Below are 19577 nucleotides of genomic sequence, written 5' to 3'. Positions count from 1 at the left end.
TCTCTTAGATGTAGTCAGGAATGTAGCAAAGCTTAGTTTAGATATTTCTCTTCATTTATTTGAGACTGTCCTGCAATGTTGTTTTAAATATTTCTTGTAATTTTGAACTTCACTGGCACTGTAAATATATATTTAGTAGTATCTTGTTCTTTTATTGTTAAATATATTTAAATATTGTACTGTGGCTGATCTGTCTAGAGGTATTTAAGTTCTGAGAGTACTTGCATATTTATTTGGTGACACTGTGGTCTACTCCAAATAGCTTTGCTCTTGATCAAACTACCATTTGTATTAGTAGTAACATTACACTGCAAGATTGGATGGCCTTTGTTTACAGCCTTGAAGTACCTGATAAGGAGCTGGCTGGTGGCAGTGGTAACTACCTTATAGTCTGGGAAAAAGGGGACATAGCTAGTAAACCTGTGCCAGCCTTTCCCAGCTGTGTGAGTGTAGAAATCAAACCTCAAACAGTGTGTGTGTCAGCTACATGGGCAGAGACACGAAACATTGGTTGGACAGAGAGGGTGCTGGAGGTCTTGGCTTGACCACTCAGCTGAGATCTCAACTGTAGAGCTGTGCCAGTGGGGAGTCTTATTGGGGATCTGGAGAAAGAGGAGGAAACCAGCCCTGGACTGATTGTTATCTCTGTGTGCTTTTAAAGGACATTGCACTTGATGCCGAGAGCTGCATCTGGTAATACTGTATGTATACCTTGCCATAATCTTGGTGTACATCCCCCACTGGTGCCAGTGGTGAGGATTCGAGGCTCCTTGATTACTGGTTCAGTGGTGGGATGCCACAATTTGTATGATATCCTCTACTCAGGGTCTAGAAAGAACCACTAGTGTTGGAACTGCTGTAAAGTGGACAATCTCTCTCATTTAAAAGGAGGATATCTATTTTTCTTCTGCTCTCTTTAACAATTATATTTAACCCCAATTAACATCTGTATAAGTACTGTGGACTAGGAAGAACATTCCTCAGTCTATTTTTCAGTTATTTGAGCATAGATCACTGGAGTGAACTCTGGTGCTTATCCTTATTTTCCCTTCCAGGAAAATGAGGAGCTCTGTTCAGATTTATACTAACAATAACAGTTCTTGCAGTTTATTTACTGCTGAAAATTAAACATAATCCCAAATCTGCTGGATCTCCAATAAAAGCCTCCTTCTCAACTCCATCAAAACCAAAACTGTAATTTTTTTCCCAGCAAATAAAATCAAAAGACACACACACACACTTTTTTGCATGCCTATTACAACAATGCCTCTATAGAAAACACTATCACTTAAATACCTTGATATTTAGCTTGATCACCTTACTTTAACTTCTCTTTCCACCTTGACTACACAAGGCAAATAGTTAACTCTGTCTTGTTATGAGACAAAATTGTGATTTTTTTTTTTGTATTTTGCCACCAAACAGAAATTTAAAACACACACAAAAAAAACTCTTTGCATGTCTATGACTACAACAGTTTATTTCTATGACCACAACAATGCCGCTATGGAAAACACAGTCAGTTTTAAATACCTTGGTATTTCACTTGACATCATCTATGACCACAACAATGCCTGTGTGGAAAACACAGTTTTAAATACCTTGGCATTTAGCTTGACACCATCTATGACCACAACAATGCCTCTGTGGAAAACACAGTTTTAAATACCTTGGCATTTAGCTTGACACCATCTATGACCACAACAATGCCTGTGTGGAAAACACAGTTTTTAATACCTTGGCGTTTAACTTGACACCATCATTTACCTTCTCCCTTTACTTGACTCTCTCCTGTTTTGAGCCAGTAATATTATCCCCCTTTATATCAAAATCTCTTGAACAGCTGTTGGCAAAAGCTACAGGTGAAGGCATTCTGTTGTCCCAACTTGAATGTGACCTACTCATAGCCTCAGCATCAAAACCAAACTCCATAAACATACAAACAACCAATACATTTTGTATATTTGTTACACAGTCCCCTAAAAATGAACCCCATTGTAAAACTGGCAAAAAAAATCTCCTTGTTCAGCAAAGGGTTGACCTTCTCCTAGTATCCCAGTTCTACAAACTCTGTTCAATCAGAACTTTTCGCTCCTAACAGCTAAAGTAATTGGACAGTCGTTCTTTCATTTACAGCTTCGTAAGCCACAGCCACTCTGTTCCCACACCTCAACCCCCCCTTGCCCAAAATAAATAATTAAATTAATAAACAGACTCCATTGTTCAGATCTCTGCATCTCTATATTGTGTCCAAAACTCCTGGAAAGTGTTGGCTTTATGGTTGAGGTCTTCTTACAGATACAAGGCCCATGGTTTGATTCTGACATTGATTATTGGCTATGCTTGTTATAATCTGTAAGCTGATAGATTAATATTTTCCTATAAACCTCCAAGGTACTTCCCCACACATAATATGCATTATCTTACACAAAGCATCTTTCATCAGCCAAATGTTATTGACTCTCATCAACCATATCAGTCTGATTACTCTCTCTTACTAATAACACTGTTTGTTAGTTCCCCATGCAGCAGGTTCTGTTGCACCAGTCATCACTTTTCATTCTCATAATCTTTCACTTAATGTAACTTCTTAAAACTTCTCCCAACCTGTGTCCTGCATCCTTCACTCTATTCATCTGTCTTATCCTTCCCACTTCGATGACACACGGCTGTAATTAACACACTGACAACTCACTTGACATGAGATTTGCTTTGATTTTTGTGAAACTATATTATAATTGTAGATGCTCTTTAAATTTTAATTATCTGATAATGGTACTTTATATATGTGTGTTTCATTATACTCTTGCCGTCTCTCATTAAAAGTAAGTCTGATTTTTTTTGTGTGTTCCCAATTTGAGACTAAAATTAGTCACTTGTGATCACTGTTCTGCTCTGGTAAACAAACAATAAATAAAATAAACTCCAAGGTTGTTTATCAAATCTCAGTCAGAGATGTTGAACATTTTCCTTACATTTGAATCTGTTCCCGGGAGACAAATGGCTTCATGTTTTTGGGGATTAAAATAAAGAAAATGATTTTCAGTAGCAAATTGTGAGACAATGAAGCTTTTATTTTTTATTTTGGTTTTTAGATCTTGTCTAGAGTACGTTCTGCTTTTTTGATTGATGCACACCATAAGTGTAATGGCTAGTTCATACACAACAGAGTTTCAGAATTATAGGTGAGCTTATCTTGTTAAAAAAAAAAAAGATGAAAAAAAGAAAATCAACTTTTCTTCATTTTGCATAAGTTGTCTTGTGTTTTGAAAATCCATAACATGCTTGAGAGTTTCAATGATTTTTTGCTTGTTTTATCTTTTGTTTTTAAGGTGTTTAGTAGACTGTGTAACTGAAAGGAGGCCAAAATGAAGTTGTATAGTATGAGCGTTTTCTGTAAAGGAGAAACAAAAGTTAACCTGCTGAAATCAGCGTACGACCTCAATTCCTTCAGCTTCTTCCAGAGGTCCAGGTCTGTTGATTATTTGATTTGTTCTCACTTTAATTAACATGTGCAAGATTACATTTTTATATTTCTTTACTGTTCTAGTTGATAACACTGTGTTTGCTTTCTGACTGTTGTTCAGTAGGTTCTTAATCTTGATGATTATGTCCTATGACCAAGATGTTCCCACAAGTTTTTGTGTTGGCTTGTGCAAGTGCAGTGCATTGATAGAATAATCAAAGTAGAGTTTTTATGCATATGAGGTAGAAAATAAGAATAATTTTTCATAGGGATACTGAGGATAGTCTTCCGCATGGATGCTGTGAACCCTAAATAAAAACTTTGAAGTTTAATTTATGGCCTAGGTCTGTGGCAATTAGTGTGGCAAATTTTCCTTTCCGTTAGTTCAGTCATAGGATCATAGGAATTATAAGGCAGGTAGGTCACACTTTGTTTATTTCCCACTCTTATGATATACCTTTCGCTTTTAGGAGGGCAAAGCAACTGTAGGCCAGGATAAATTTGCAGATGCCTATCCATTCATCAGGGTTAGCCTTGAAGAATGCAAGTTCTTACTCTGCTTAACATATGAGGGCAGTGTATTCCACAGATGGGGTAAATGTTTGGTAACAAATCTGTCAAGACAGCGTGTTTTGTTTTTATGATAAATGATGCCAGGAGTAATATCAGGCTTAAGGAAACTTAGTTAAAAATGTGATTTATTTTTTTCTTTCTTTCCTCTTGTTCATCTGCATTCATTGTGTTTGTTCTCATGGCTTAAGAATGTGACTTTTGTCTTTTTGAATATAAAATAATAGGGAATTTGTGTTGAATCTTCAGATTTGCTCTTTTCTTCTGTGAATGTATAATAAAAATGTAAGGAAAGGATGAAAGACCAGGTACTGTCTTTTAAGATGTAATTGATTATGGACTTAATGACTTGTTCATCACTAAGACACCAGGATGGACCCAAGGGAAGGAATTAGACTCTTGGGTATGTATAAGCATTTCTTATCTATGAATAAACTTTTGCCGCTGAGAATGGTTTAACTGCTTATTTTTTCCTCCAGTGTCAGGAAGATGTCACACGATGAGCATTAAGGGCTTGGGAAAATACTGTATATAACTCTCTATTATGCTATGCCAGAAAGACAGTGATGCTGTCTTTTTTGTGGTGGACCCATCTGTGAGTACAAGTTATTAAATTAGCTAACTTACGACAGGGATGGTATATCCACAGTAAGAGATAGCCAACCAACCGAATATCTGGAGCTTATGTTTTTCTGTATATATATCCTGTCTGTTGTTATTGCTTTTTATTTTATTTGTATGGGTACTCCAACCTACATATATTTTAATTTGCATTTGTTTATTTTATTTGTTTAAGTAAAGTTAAAGAATGTTTGCTTGCTTCTAATAAATTGACACCAGTCCCAAATTTGCAGCCGTATGCATATAGTCATTTTGAAAGTGGTTCATGCCTCCTCCAGACCCAGGGATGTGTAATCTTGCTGTGCACTGTTTTTTATATATCATTTGATTTTCTTGATTTCTTTTCCAACTGATCCGATGTATCTTTTGGAACCAGTTAATCAGACTAAACAGTAATTTGGAATGTGAAGAACATATTGACTTTATTTGTAGATCTCAAGGCAGTTTGCAATAATAGCTTTAGTTTTCAAAAGTATTCTTTACTAAGCTTTGATCTTTTTGCTCCTGATTTATTGACTACTCTTCTCCTCTTCTCTTTATCTGTTGCACATATTTATAAACTCCCTTCTGTTACTGCATTTCTATCCCAGTTTGGTATTTTCCTTGGTGCTTCCACTTTCCTACTATAAATGTTGCTTTTGGTCCTTTATCAAGATACCATCTGAGAAAGTTTTAACTATTTATAGTTGTACTTTCAGGTGCTTTTCTGATGAATTGTTACAGTTTGGAATTGTCCACAAAAACTAGGTGAGATGTCATTGGACGAGTTGTTTTTTTTTTTTTCAGTTAAGGACAAGGCAAACCAATAGTAGTGACAAAGAATCACCCTGGAATATCCCCCTTTGAATCTTTTCCCTGGGATAGTAATTTGCTTTTTATCGTGAGTTCGTTGTAAAGTGGCTTGCTGCTGATTCATAAGTCACTGCTATTAGCTGATAATTTAGGGTCTATCTTTACACATCTGTTAAGTCAGTGAATGCGGAATGCTGTCGTGTTTTTTTTTTTTTTTTTTTTTTGCAATCTAACCATGCCATTCTTTGCACCTTTTTACAGCTCTCTATTATGACTTTTGTTTAGCAATATTTGATCCTTTATTACCGCTTTGTTTTTTTGCCATTACTGAATTTTGTGTTTTTATAAGCGACTGTAAACTGTAGCTGCATCTGTTTCATCATATATTTTATATACAGTTGTAAGGCAAACTATTAATCTGTTGCTCTTAGGATTGTTTGAAGATTCGCTGTTAAGCAGGAGCATTTTTTTTTTTTTTTTTTTTTTCTTCTTTCTGTTATGGTTCATTTATTGTTGGAGATATTAAATCCTGATCTGGTTTGAAGTTTTGTATTGCCCTTACCATATCTGTCTTTCCATGAAATGTTTATAATCTGCTTCCTTTTTCTGTAGTCTTGTAATAGTGATACTTCTTGTCTTAGTTGTTGTATAGTTCATCATCAGGGAAGCAGCAAGTAGAGAAATCATTTTCCATTCTCTTCTCTTTTTAATTCTGCTTTTTTGTGATAAGACTATATCTCATCCGTTTAGCTACATATTAGTATTTTCTGTTTATTTGTTATATCACATAATTTTTTCTTGATAGTTCCTTTTACTGTTTTTTTCTGTTTTAGTGGTGTTCTAACATTTTTGGGTCTTATTTATCTGTACACAGCTTTTTTCATATATTTTAATACGGCTGTCCATTTCTGTTAAGCCAGACAGTTCTTCCTTTAGATCATTCTTTTCTAGACAGACAGCATCCTCTTTACTCTCTGTTTCCTGCTGTTTCCCTTGTGCAGTTTTAACTGGACTTTCATGCATGCATGTCTCCTAAAGAAGGTTCCAAAGCATCACCTTGTGGTATAGCTTCTCCAAGTACTTTATGCTGTGTGTGCTGTACCACAATTAGGGGACTTGACCCATTGTGTTGTGATATTGCCTATGTTGGAGTTTCTGCATTAAATCCTTCACTTAGTAGTTGATCTATCACTTAATTTCTTGTTTGTTTGTTTGTTTCTTTTTTTTTTTCATCAGTAAATTTATTTTTTTCATTACGTCCCACTTTTCTGGTCTTGCCTTTGACATTGTAAAATTTACCTTCTCTAAATATATTTGCATTTATTTATGATCAAATATTTTTGGTGCTGCAGTTTTCAAATTGCTTAGTTTCTTTCTTCACTGCATAAGTATTGCATCCTATCGTCTGTCTAGTAGCAGGAAGGAATTATCATGAGGAGGGCTGGGATTTGGGGAAATGCTGTATGAAAGACAGTGAGACTGTCTTGTTTGTTATGGACTCATTTGTGAGCACTACTTATTTGTTTATCTACATTATGGCAGTTGGGGGACAGTATATTCTGTAAAGTGATTGCCAGAGAGCTTGAATAGCTGGTATCTAGTTTCTTCTGTATATATCCTGTGCATTTTTATTGCCTTTTATTTCTCTGTATATACCAACCTACATATATTTTAATTGGTATTTGTACTGCTTAATAAAAGTTATACAAGTTATTTTTTTAAGATCTTATTGTAATCAATAAAAAAAAGGTAAGTTGTCAAAACAGCTACAGTGAAATAAAAAACAACAAATAAAAATTCAAATTTAACCTCTTAAAATTTGTACTGTGAAAACTTAAATATGCACTACATTTACATTATTTGTATAATCCACAAACACTTCTAAGTAATAAACATTACTTTTTCATGATAAAAACAATTTATAAAACTTCTAAAAAATAATTTGATCAGCAAATTCTGGTTCTCCCATCTAAATGTACACATATTTGTGTAGCTGGAGGCTGTTTAATCTGTTGCTGACTACTCTGAATTTCACTCCAGTTTTTTATCGTATAAGATGATTAAAAAATAAGTCTGCTGTAAACAATTCCCGTCTCTCTACCAGCAGTTCTATGTCATTAGGAATCACTGTATACAAAGAAGTAATGTCAGTATTAAAGGACAACCACATCCACAAACTCAAACATATTTATTTCATCATGGTTTGGTGTTTCTTACATTTTAACACCACTCTGAGACCGTTTACAGGTTTTAAAATATTTTTCTATGTAGTTTCTGAGTCTGACCACACGGGGTCTGGGATCTTGAAGTAATTCTGATTGTTTAGTGTACCTCTGAGTATCCCAGAATGCAGTGCTTGTCTGAAAAAGAAAAATTTACATCACGCAAGCCTCTTTCTTCCTAATGCTCCTGTCACTGCATTGATTTTACATGCATACACTGCTGTCTTTCAGTCAGTTTTAAGTAACATTTCATGCCGTTCATTGACTACGTAAAACAGAAACAGTGCAAATGCCCAGAACAGACTTTCAAAGGGCTTTTTATTGCTGCTGCTTTTAAGAATGGCTAAACTGCAGTCTTTTGTGAAGCCTGAATTGTACTATTATGACTCATTCCCCGTTCACACCTGACTTCAGTAGCTGTCAGAGTGCGAAGGGTAATTTGAGCTGTTACCTACTGTGATTGACAGCTCACAGCAGGAGACTTGACATGTGCTGTTTCCTTGTTCTGGCCTTTTCTTTCTGTATGGGTAGGGGAAAGTCCAGGGAACTGTGACATCACAGCATGGCTGGGTTTTTAGGACGGTTGTGGTGATGTCAGTTTGGGGAGGGAAATGGTCAGAAAACTACCTGTATTTAGTGGCCTTAATGACATTAGTGAATTGGAGACTGCAACAAGCTTTTCCAGGGTGGGACAAAAGTCTTTTTTTTTTTTTTTTTTTTTTTTTTTGAAAGTGAAACCACCACAGTACAGTAAGGTATTGTTCAACTGGAGAGAAACAGTCAGTTTAAAATATTTTAAATGCTGTATTGTTTATTCATAGCAGGGATAGTAAATAGGAAAGCAAAAAAGACAGAGAAGTCGAGCATTTAGTAATAGAATCCCATTGTCGTCCTTTAAGCAAAATGTCAGTCTCAGAAACCTGTAATGAATTCAGACAACTCTTAATAAAGATGAAAGAATGTTTGATATAAGAAGAATTTAAAATGACTACATTTTATAGAAATGAGTCTACATAAATAGATAAGGCTTTTGTCTTACTGGCACTACTTGAAACATTTTTTCTAAAAGGAAGATGGTGTAAATATTTATGGATTTTTGGTGATCCAAACTGTGACTAAACTTAGGATTTTTTCACTGTAAAATAATTGACCGTTTCTGAGTCGGTAAGGCTATCACATAACCAGACTTCAGTAAAAGAGTCTATTGGCCTGTAAGATTTCTATATGACATACCAGCTGACTTTCCAAATAAAATGTCTTGTCTTCCAGCATATCTAACCATTGTTGTTTTTTATAGCCATTAAACAACACCAAGGCATTACCCATATCTGGCTTGGTAATTAGTAAATCAACATTATTTTTCAAATTAGCCAATGCCTCATGTTATTCTTTAGTAAGATTATAAAGTCTGTAATCAGGCTTATTTTAAAATCTCATTATCAGATCTTTCTCGATTTATTTAGAAAAAAAAAAAAAGATTCAAGCTGTGGTCTTAACTAAAGATTAATAAACCCAGTCTGCTAAATTTGTTTTCACAAGAAGCCTTAGTGTTGAACAAACACTTCAAATTTAGCTTCTCGCTTAATTTTGTTCAATGTTTATTGTATCTTTTAAATTAGCTCTCTTGGCTGAAAAAAATACCAGCTTTTATTTAACACACTCAATTCAAAAGTAGAGAACTCCTAATCAGCAGGGTTTACAATTATGAAAAGTATGTCTGAATGCGTACCACTCATCTGTGTTTGTTCCCTTTTAGCTTCTTCTTTCTGTTCTGAAACCCTGAATGTTTTGCTGTTTGCACTGCCATATGGGCCCGTGTCCTGTTACCTGTTCCGGTTTCCTGCTGAACATCCATTGGTAGAGAATCCCACAATTTTTTGGAGGCTCCACTGGGTTTATTAGAATTCTTAATATTGAAGTTATTGCCATTATAGCTGCTACTGTGCTGCTCGTCTGCTAAATGCTCTGATCTTTTAACCATGTTAGCGTCAATTGCCTACTCATCGGTACGTCTTACATCACACACAGCTGCTAAATTTAAACTTCAGGCATTGAGACTTCATCATTATGACTATTCTGTATGTCCACCGCTGTTTTAGATGTGGAATACACTAGTCCTTCTTTGTATGCCTTAAGATCCCATTCCAGCTTCTTAAGCTTTCTATTCTTTTGTACTTCATTTATTTTGAATATAAATACATTTTGAATCAAAATTTAGCAGTAAACCTACTCTAAGAAAATTGTATTGTTTCATAATAGAAACATTAATTTTATTGAAATTGACTTTATTTAACCTGTTAATAATACTAAATATTGCAAACCATATTTTTTTTTTTTTTTAGTTTTCCAGCGATCCAAAAACTCGTTAAAGAAGTTCTTACCAGCTAGCATAAATCTTTGGGAACACACTGAACATTCAGACATTTTTCAGAAAAAAGAAGTTATACCCCATGCAGGCATTTTAGTCACATTCTTTTCCAACTCATTAAATACCTTGGGTATATCAAAGCTGGCTGTAGCTGCATTAAAACCCCCAGTTGAAGTAAAAGGATTGCTTGGTAAGGCAAAAACAACTGGATAATAGTTCATCAACCACATAATTCTTTTCAAACAGAACAGTGACACCAGTGTGTAGATCACTCATTATAGTTACCCTGCTGACTAAGCTTTCTCCATTGTCTAGTAAAGACTCCAAAGGTGAATCCTGTAATGTAAATCGTGAAGGTAACCATAAAAAAAAAAAAAAAAAGTGTGTCTTCTTGCAGAACAACTTGAATGTTTGTATTAGCCCTGGAAGCAAAAAGAAAAATCAATAAAAAGCCAAACAAATGAACAATAAGTTGTCAAAGTGACTCTAATGAAATAATAAAAAAAAAAAATTAAAAGTCATCCATAAGCATTTTTGTCTCCGAAAGGGGGTGTTGTCATCATCATCAACCCATCTTTTTCCCATTTTTCTACATGGTGTCAGGGTGGCGTGTTAACTGTTACCATCTCTGTCTCGATTCATTGCTACATGCCTGCCTTCTTCAATACTTATGTCTGTCACAGATCTTCTCTCGCACAATCCATCTACCTCTTCGTTGGATGCCCTTGTTTCATCTTACTTTCTTCTTGTCTGTCCCAAATCTTCTTCACCAGATTGTCTTCTGCTTTTCTGCACATGTGCCCGAACCACTGTAATCTGTTCCCTTTGATCTTTTTTGCATTTGGAGATACTTTGACTTCTGTTTTGTCCCCATTTCTTCATATGTCCCACAGTGTGCATCCTACTACCCTTCTCAAGCACTTCATTTCCATCACCTTTAGCTTCCTCTTCTGCTGTGCCCTTAGTGCCCAGGTTTCTGTACCATACAGTAGTACTGGTTGCACCACTGTTTTGCACACCTTACTTTTCAGTTTCTTTGGCATTCCACTGTCATACACTTCACCTTACAATCTATGTCACTTGTCTGCAGCCCCTCTGATTCTAGCTTTGACCTCTTCATTCAGACTTCCCTTCTCCTCAACCACCCCTCTCAAATACTTGAAGCTGTTAACCTGTTTCACTATTTCCCCTTCTGGCTCAGTTCATAACTTCTTCTGATTTCCCCCAGTTTGCTGCCATCACCACTCTCTTATCTGTACTTAGCTTCATCCCATGGTCCTTTAGTTTTGTATTCCATTCCCCTATCCTTTGCTGAAGTTCTTGCTCAGTTCTACCTGCAATGCCACATTGTCTGCATACAGCAACGTTGTTGATCTGTCCCCTCTGACCTGTTTGCTAATGTAGTCCATCAGCAGTATGAACAACAGTGGGCTCAGAGCTGAACCATGATGTACACCTAATCCGACTGGGAACACCTCTGTAAGACCAAACACTGTTCATACTGGAGTTATTGAGTCCTTGTACATAGCCCGCACTAATTCTACCAATGTTTCTGAGACTTTAACTACTGCAGTGCTGCCCAAGTCAACTTTCGTGGGACCGTGCCATATGTTTTTTCCAAATCTAGGAATGCCCACTTGGACTCTTTCCTCATCTTGAGCTTTTTCTCAACTGTCTGCCTCACTGCAAACATTGGGTCAGTTGTGCTGCATCTTCATCTGAATTTGAACTGCTCACATTCCACCTTACTTTCTTCTACTCTGCATATCTATTTATTCCAGAACTGTCATACAATGTGACAGGAAGTTGATACCTCTATACTGCCCACAGTTGGAGATGTCGCCTTTGTTTTTGTACACTGGCATGAGTATACTTGTTGTCCAGTCGTCCGGGATATGCCTTTCTCTCCACATTGCTGTGAGTACCCTCAGGAGCCATTTCTCCCCCATCTCACCCAACATCTTTATCATATCTGCTGAGACCTCATCTGAGCCTGCTGCTTTCCCTGATTTCATTTTCCTTACTTCTATTCTTACTTCTTCTAAGGTGGGCTCCTCTTCTTCATTCATTGTAGGCTGTGTCTAAGACAGTACAGCTTCTGTGGGGCTTTCTTCATTTACAAGTTGCTGGAAGTACCACTTCAATCTGCCTCTGATGTCCTGTGGGCTGTTTAGCAGGGGGGACGTCATCAGACTGATTAAAAAAAAAACAGTTGAATAATATCTGTTAATTGTGACATAAGTCATATTGCATTTCAAACTACTTCTCCAAGTAAACCATAAAATTGTATTTATCATTAAGCCCAGAAGGACAAGGACAGTAAGCATCTAATCTGAGTTGCTAGCAGTATTCCGTCCAATCCTTTTCATTTTCTGCATTAAGTTTACAGTTAGTGTTTAACTTGGTCAGTGACCAGAAATAAAAAGCTCCTCTTGGCTTTGCAGTTAGAATGCTTTTATAAGGCTTTACTATTGTCACAGGTTTCTATAGCATGTAAATGTTCATACATTCTACTATACAGTTTGCTATTTCTATCTAATAGAATGCCTCACAGTCCATACACCTAGCTAAATAGACAACAAAATAGATTTACAAGTAAGGTACCCCGGGATTTCAAATTTTGTTCCTTTTATAATTAAAGTAGTGGGACCTGTGTCTATCTATTTGCAATAGTTACAGTAAAACACTGTAACATACTTTTTTTTTTTATATACTAGTCTCATCTAGATTGCTAAGCTTGGTTTGAAAAATGTCTTTAAAATTGTAGCCCTTCACTTGGCAAACATAGTCTGTTTGCCCACGTAATCTGTAATATCAGGAAATCAATTTAGTTTTAATGGTTTACTATCAAAATGTGGAAATTCAAAATAATTTTCTACCTTTAGATCGAACCAGTTTGCCGAAACTGGTAATAACGAATTACCAAAATTTCAGAAATGGTAACACGGAATTGGCATTTGAACACCAAAAGTTCCAATGTCGAATGCCTGTGTTACTGCTAATGTTTCTGCAGGGGACAAGCCCCCTCCATCCCCCCACACCCCATGCATATTATATATTCCAACTCCAGGATCTCACTACAGTGAGAAAAGGGTACATTTCCCGATCCCCACAGAATGTCGATTCCAATTTAGCAAATGCACACTACCATTCGCTAATGTGGAGTCTAACATTTTTCTGGATCAGCATTATGAAAACTTGAAAACAGCCTTTCAACCTTCCAAGCTTTGATTAAGTGCCAATCTAAATTTTGATAATGAACCTTTTTCAATCAAAGCTTTTATATTGCGCTCGTCCACTGAGGACCTTAACATTGCTGAACTATAATCCCTACTATGCTTATTCTTGGGTGGATCTATTTGCAATCTACAAGGTTTAAAATAAGCGTTCATTCTGACCTTAACATTGCCATGCATTTATTGACAAAATTTATAAGAGTCCTTCTACTGCAAAGCCTAGTTGCAACTTACTGATTCAAACAGCTTGTCCTTATCAGTTAGCTTACTAATTTGCTCTAACTGGTTTGTAATATTTTCACATAGCCTCTTAGAATGCATGCTGTGTAAACTTAAATATGCATTAATTTGCACTTGTGCCCTGGGAGAGTAGACAACCCTGTGCTTTATAAATAATGACATCTCAAAAGTTAATAAGTCATGCCATAATTAAAAATAAAACTTGGAAAATAAATCACTTTTCCATAATAAATAAATTTCTCCATAAAACATCTATAAAAAAAATAATAATATGCCAAGCAAATTCTGATTTAAAAGCATACTGTTTCTCCCTTTTAGTCTTAAAAATGTTTGCATAGCTAGAGACCATAGCAGCCCACATAGCTACCCCATTAATCTGTTAATAAAAGTGGGAGTCAAATTCAAAGTAGTTTTATGATCAGATAATATCCATAACTTCCATTAGTAATCTAATGTTTCGATCCAAAACCAGTTGGCTATAAATAATTCTTCTCTCACAGCCTGCAAGTCCTGTGTCATTAGGAATCACTGTATCCTTATCATATCACTATTTTGGATAACTAGCACGGTTAGGCATGGGTGATTCTTTGCAAGCCTGCTGCATGCCATTCACTTGGCTGGCACAAGTACACACTAGGGAAGGATTAGTTCTTAAGGCAAAAACAAAAAAAAAACTTGGAAACATAATGAGGCAATGTCATACTGCTGCCAATCTCTTCATCTTCCCCAAAGATGCGTAGAGCTAGTCCATGGAAGTCTAGGTCTGTATTGTAGACCCAGTAGACAAGGAGAGTTAGGGGATCAGCTATTAGTCAGCTGTAGGGAAGCCAAAAAATAGGCTGAATAAAGCCCTATGTCGCCAGCTGAATTGCCAACTTGCTGACAGGTACAGGGAATCAAACTAGGAGGTTACCTCCACAAAGATTCCAGTCAGCAGTGGAGTCCCCCGGGTACTATTTTGGAATGTCTCCTGTTTGGCATCCACTTTTCTGAAGTAAATGCCAGTGCTAAAGGGCACTGTCTAATTTTGCAGATAAGTGGAAGCTAGGAGCAGTCATTGAATCCCCAAATGAGTTAGCCATCCTGCAGGAAGGTTTGTCTCAAACAACTGGTGCCAAAATCATGGACTGAAATTAAATACCAAAAATGCATTATTGTATCTTTGGGGAATTCCTCTACTAGTGGGAAATGCCACATTGATAGTATGCCCCTAAGAGTTAACCTAGTTGTTCGGGGTTTTGGAACTTATATGGACAGTGACCTAACTTTTGACCAACATGTGTCTGTTGTAAGAAAGTCCTTCAGTATTGCACAGCTTGTACACAAGGGATTGTGTCTAGACCTAGGGATGTCATTATCCCCTTTGGCTGATGGATTTACTGCACATCAAGTCAAATGGCATTCAAAGTACTCATTCTAGGGATCTAAACCTCTTTTGCAACATCAGCAGAACAGTTTGGATGGCAGGTGTATCTCCCAAAGGATACCACTGCACTAAACAGTCTCCCCATCCACATAAAACAAAGCTCACCCCTGCCCATATTCAGGCACAACTTAGATCTATGTATGGGAAACAAAAAATCTGTCCCCAGATTGCTTTCTGTACTGCTAATGGATGTAGATAGCTCCTAAATGATTTATCCCATGAAAGGGTCCCCTCATGTTATCTGTGGCATGATTCCATTTTTTTCTCATTCGGGGTAATATGTAATTATTGAGCATGGAATGGGTCATTTCAAACACAGAAAGGGATATTGGCTAGGATAAAATGGCCTGCAAGGGGCTAGCCTAGTACTTACCCATGAACCAATAAAAGTTTGTATTGCTGAACCATTTAGTGTATGTAGTGTTTGCTGCCACCATCATTATCAGCACCAAAATGATGATCATACATACTTGCTTTGCCATCTGGAACTGCAAGAGCAACTATATTAACAGTGTAGCTGCATGATATTATTGTTGCATTTAAGTCATCCAAATATGTGAACACATGGGTGCAATTGAACTGACACTGAATTCATTGGGGCTTTGGGTTGTGGTCTTCCTAGTGACTTGCATGTCTAAATTTATTAACAAAGTTAATGGAAGAAATTTGATAACCATGTTTGAACAACCCAACAGTCTATATCATTTCATTTGCCTACTCTTGAGTTTTTACATCATTTATTGCACACAGAGTATGTCATTCGCAAAGGCACTTTTAAAATAGTGCAGCAGCTATTGAGATCAACACTGAAATAATCAGATATGCTCACCTACTTGTCGATCTTGAACTGCAGGAATGTCATGTTTCTATACTGACTGTGCAGCTGCATTGCAGTCATTTTGCAATTTAGGCTAGCTATGTGCACAAGAGTTATTTTTACTAAGTCTGTTTGCAGTTATGGACTTCCTAGAAACTTACATATACAAATTTATAATAAAATGAAGGGTATCAGCTGATTACCATCAGCACAGCACCCTGCAGTCTGTCTTACAAAAAATGAGAGTTTGCAAAAGGTGTTTACCTGGTCTCTCTTGAGTTAGGAAGCACTCTAATGAGCATGGAGTGTGGTTGTTTAATAGCTAGAGGGCATGGACGTCTGCTTTCAGCCTACTGTAAATTGGTAAGTTTGCAAGGCCATGTGGTCAATTAACAGAACTCTGCAATACTGTTCAAGTGTTTCAACTGCATCCAGAGCCAACTAGGCTAAGAAGATATCATCTTCTTGATTTACTGCACTTTTACTTGATTTATACAGTGGCATTTACTGTTTTCTGAGCATTTTTAAAAGCATTTATGTAATTTTGTGGCAAAAATTGTAATTTCTCCATTTGTTGGCCTTTTTCAGTTCGGTTTGCCCTCAGATCACCTTGCAGAAGGGCAAATTAGCCAGAGACTTCGTTGTTTAGTGGTAGTTTGATGTTTAATCGGTACTTGAGAGGTACTTTTGCTGTGCTTTTACATTAAGAAATCCCAGCATCATCCATCTTGTGGCAGAAGATGTTTACCTGGTCTGTCTGAGTTGGGGAAGCAGTCCAGGGAGTGGAAGATGTGGTTTTTTATTGGCTAGAGGGCATAGGAGTCAAATTTCAAGCTTTTTTTTTTCTGCTATAAATCAGGTGAATTTGAGCGGAGCTGCCCACCTTGCAGTGGCAGTTAGCAGTGTACCATATAGTAGCACATACCTAGACAGTAAAATTTCCATGTAAAGTTATAATTAGGTCCATAATCTGTTAGCATGGCACTGCATGGAATTAAGCTTAGAATGGCTAGCTTGAGTATTGAATAGCACTACTGTATCCTAGCACTGTACAACATTTTTGCCCTTTCCCCAGAAACTACCTTAGGACACCTCTGTTAAAACCCAGTCCTTACTCCTAAACAGCCCAACCTATAATAATGCTGGACAATATGGATATGCAATTTCATAGTGTCTCTGGCCAGTTTGGTAAATTTAGGCATCTCGAGGCAGTATAGCAATTGTCTCATGTTCTCAGACAACCAGTTTAAATTCTTTGGAGGCAAAAATGTCACACACAAACAAGGTTGTGAAGAATACCCAAACTACATCCCGTACACATACAGCTTACCCCCCTGACACAGACTGACTTATTCTGAGATGTTTAAAGAAACTTTCCCAAATCTCAAAGACCTCCAGAGCCGCGTAACAGCAGCACTGCTGTTCAGCGATCACTAAGACACACATCAAAAGAAACACAAAACATCTCACATAAGCCTAAACCCAATGGTCTTCAAGAACAAACCCAGTAAGGCAAGTATATACTTTTGGCTATTACTGTTGTCATTGGGGACTCTGTTGTGTGACACACATATTCTCCACTCACCAGGTTTGACAAGGCGAAGATAATAGTCGGTTGCCTATCTGAAGCCATGAGAGGTAACATCACGCATACATGTACACGCAAGTCACTGCACTTTGGGTACTAATATGATTCTGTTACAGTCCATGTGGATGTAAATGACCTGAGACATAACTCCCTGAACTATATGAAAAGAAACATAATGGATTTTTCGGAATATGCTTCACAAACGGGTACAAGCCATGCATTGTGCAGCATTCTACTTTCACCAAGGATGATGACAGTGTATGAACATGATTTTAATGATTGGCTTAGTTTTTGATGTCACTCCAGGGGATCCAAAATCTGTCAACCTGGGAAGACATGGTCAACAGACCACATTGCTTTGCCAAGTATGGCTGCAACTGCCCCCTCACCTGACTTTCAGATATTGGCTTAAACTTTATCCACCCCCCCCAAGATTTTTGTAAGCAATGCCAGAAAACAAAACTACCAGCATAGTAAAAAAGTCTCTAGGCAACCTTAAGGTGCTACTGCTCAATGCTAGGAGACTGAACAAAAAACTTCCACAACCTCCTCACTATGGAGAATGTAGACATCTGTTCTGTGACAGATACTTGGTTTAAAGCCATAGAAAGTACTCTGGCAGTGTAAGGCTACAGCACTTTCCATAGGTTTACTTAGCTCTCATTACGCCAGTCATCTAATCTAATGCCCCCATTGGCATGTATCTGTCCAGGCACATGGAGCAACTGAAACACCTACAGAGGTAGCTTACTAAAAGGATGCAAGGCCTAAACAACATGTCCTAGATGGACTGACTCAAACCCCTGTCACTGTACTTTGTATTTGATTTGAGATTTTTGTGCTAAAGTGTTTTATTTTATTTTTTATTTTATATTTTTTTAGCCTTAGAACGATCTTGCAATGGCACTTGTTTGAGAAGCAGCTGGGGCCATGGAAAATCCTCAGAAAAGTTTATAACTAGTTAAAATGTTGTCAGTCCTTTCAGAAAGTAATCAAGATAAAAAAAAAGTAATGCAAATAAAGGCCGCTAAAAAACTGGAGCAATGATTAACATAGTGATAAATGGATAGAAGGTAGCTGCTGACCTCCATGAATGCTGGAGTAATCAAAACCAGTAACTCTATGATGGTATAATTCTAACAATTTGTCAGAAATTCAAAATCTCGCTGTTTCTTTTATAAAATCACTCAATTTAGCAGTCAAAAGAGATGCTGAGGTTGATGACATTTCGACATTCAGACTTTTTCAGATCATTCAGACTCTTCCGCAGGAAAATAAGGCGTTGAGGGATGAGTACATTAATTTAGAGGTTATGTTGGAAATACATGAGAATAAACAAAGTCATCAGGAAAATAGGTGTGGTAGGGAAAACATTAAAACGATTGCTGATAGCATGTCAAACAAGCATTTCACATTAAAAATTGGGGAGCAGACAGAATATTTTGACTAGAGGCAGTGGTTACAGCCTGATAACCTTGCCATATTCAAATGAGAGTTGAGAAATCTTCTCTTTACTATTGACACCTGACAAGATATGTAAAGTAGGGGGTAGAGTGAGTGAGTATTTTGAGAATTACTGTTGTCCAAGCTACATTGGGGGGAAAAGCTTAATTCGTGGCAGCAGTGCGAAATGTCGGCTGATAAAGTTTGAAATTAAGAATGCTGTACCCGTCTTGAATTTTTCAAGATTTCTTCTTGCAAGGACTAAGACCTTTACAGACAAGCAAGAAGCCTGGAACTGTGTGTGAAATGTGAGCTTGAGGAGTATAATGGTGGCCTCATGTATGACTGTTTAAGCTAAGAGGCAACACAGCTCAATAGAATATTGTTTAAAATAATAGATTTTCAAGCTGGAAAAAAATGAGTGTAGAAAATTCAACTCTGGTAATGTCACAGCATGATGGAACAGTGAGTCTCTAAAGCAAGGAGAAACAGGTGGAACAGGAAGCATCTGATCAGTTGCCAAATGAAAATACTCTGGAGCCTTCAGTAGGAAACCAGTATGGAAGTTTTGTTGGAGTTGCACAGCAAGGGAGAGAACAGGAAACGGTGGCAACTCTGACCCAGTTAATTTTGTGGAGTGATAGGTCAGTGAGTTCCCATATGAAAGAGCAAAGGATGATGCAGAATGTAACTGAAGAGAATGTGTCACAGGAAGATGTTCTGGAACTTTTGTAGAATGTCCACAGGAAATGGAGAATAAAGAATGTACCCTCAATTTAGAAGAAAAA

General features: G+C 37.0%; 1 protein-coding gene across 1 annotated transcript in view; it reads left to right on the top strand.

Moving 5' to 3' along the window:
* Window positions 1-19577, top strand: part of YKT6 (YKT6 v-SNARE homolog) — a 405865-nt gene that overhangs the window by 2979 nt on the left and 383309 nt on the right. The window contains exon 2 of the mRNA XM_044084243.1: window positions 3333-3472. Within this exon, the coding sequence (XP_043940178.1) occupies window positions 3369-3472 (104 nt within the window). The 5' untranslated portion in view covers window positions 3333-3368. The remainder of the gene's footprint in view (window positions 1-3332; window positions 3473-19577) is intronic.

Source organism: Protopterus annectens, chromosome 9.part0 (genome assembly GCF_019279795.1).
Source record: "Protopterus annectens isolate FY-2018-M chromosome 9.part0, PAN1.0, whole genome shotgun sequence".
NCBI lineage: Eukaryota > Metazoa > Chordata > Ceratodontiformes > Protopteridae > Protopterus > Protopterus annectens.
Note: the sequence above shows the minus strand (reverse complement) of the source record. Positions and strands in the feature narration are given on the sequence as shown.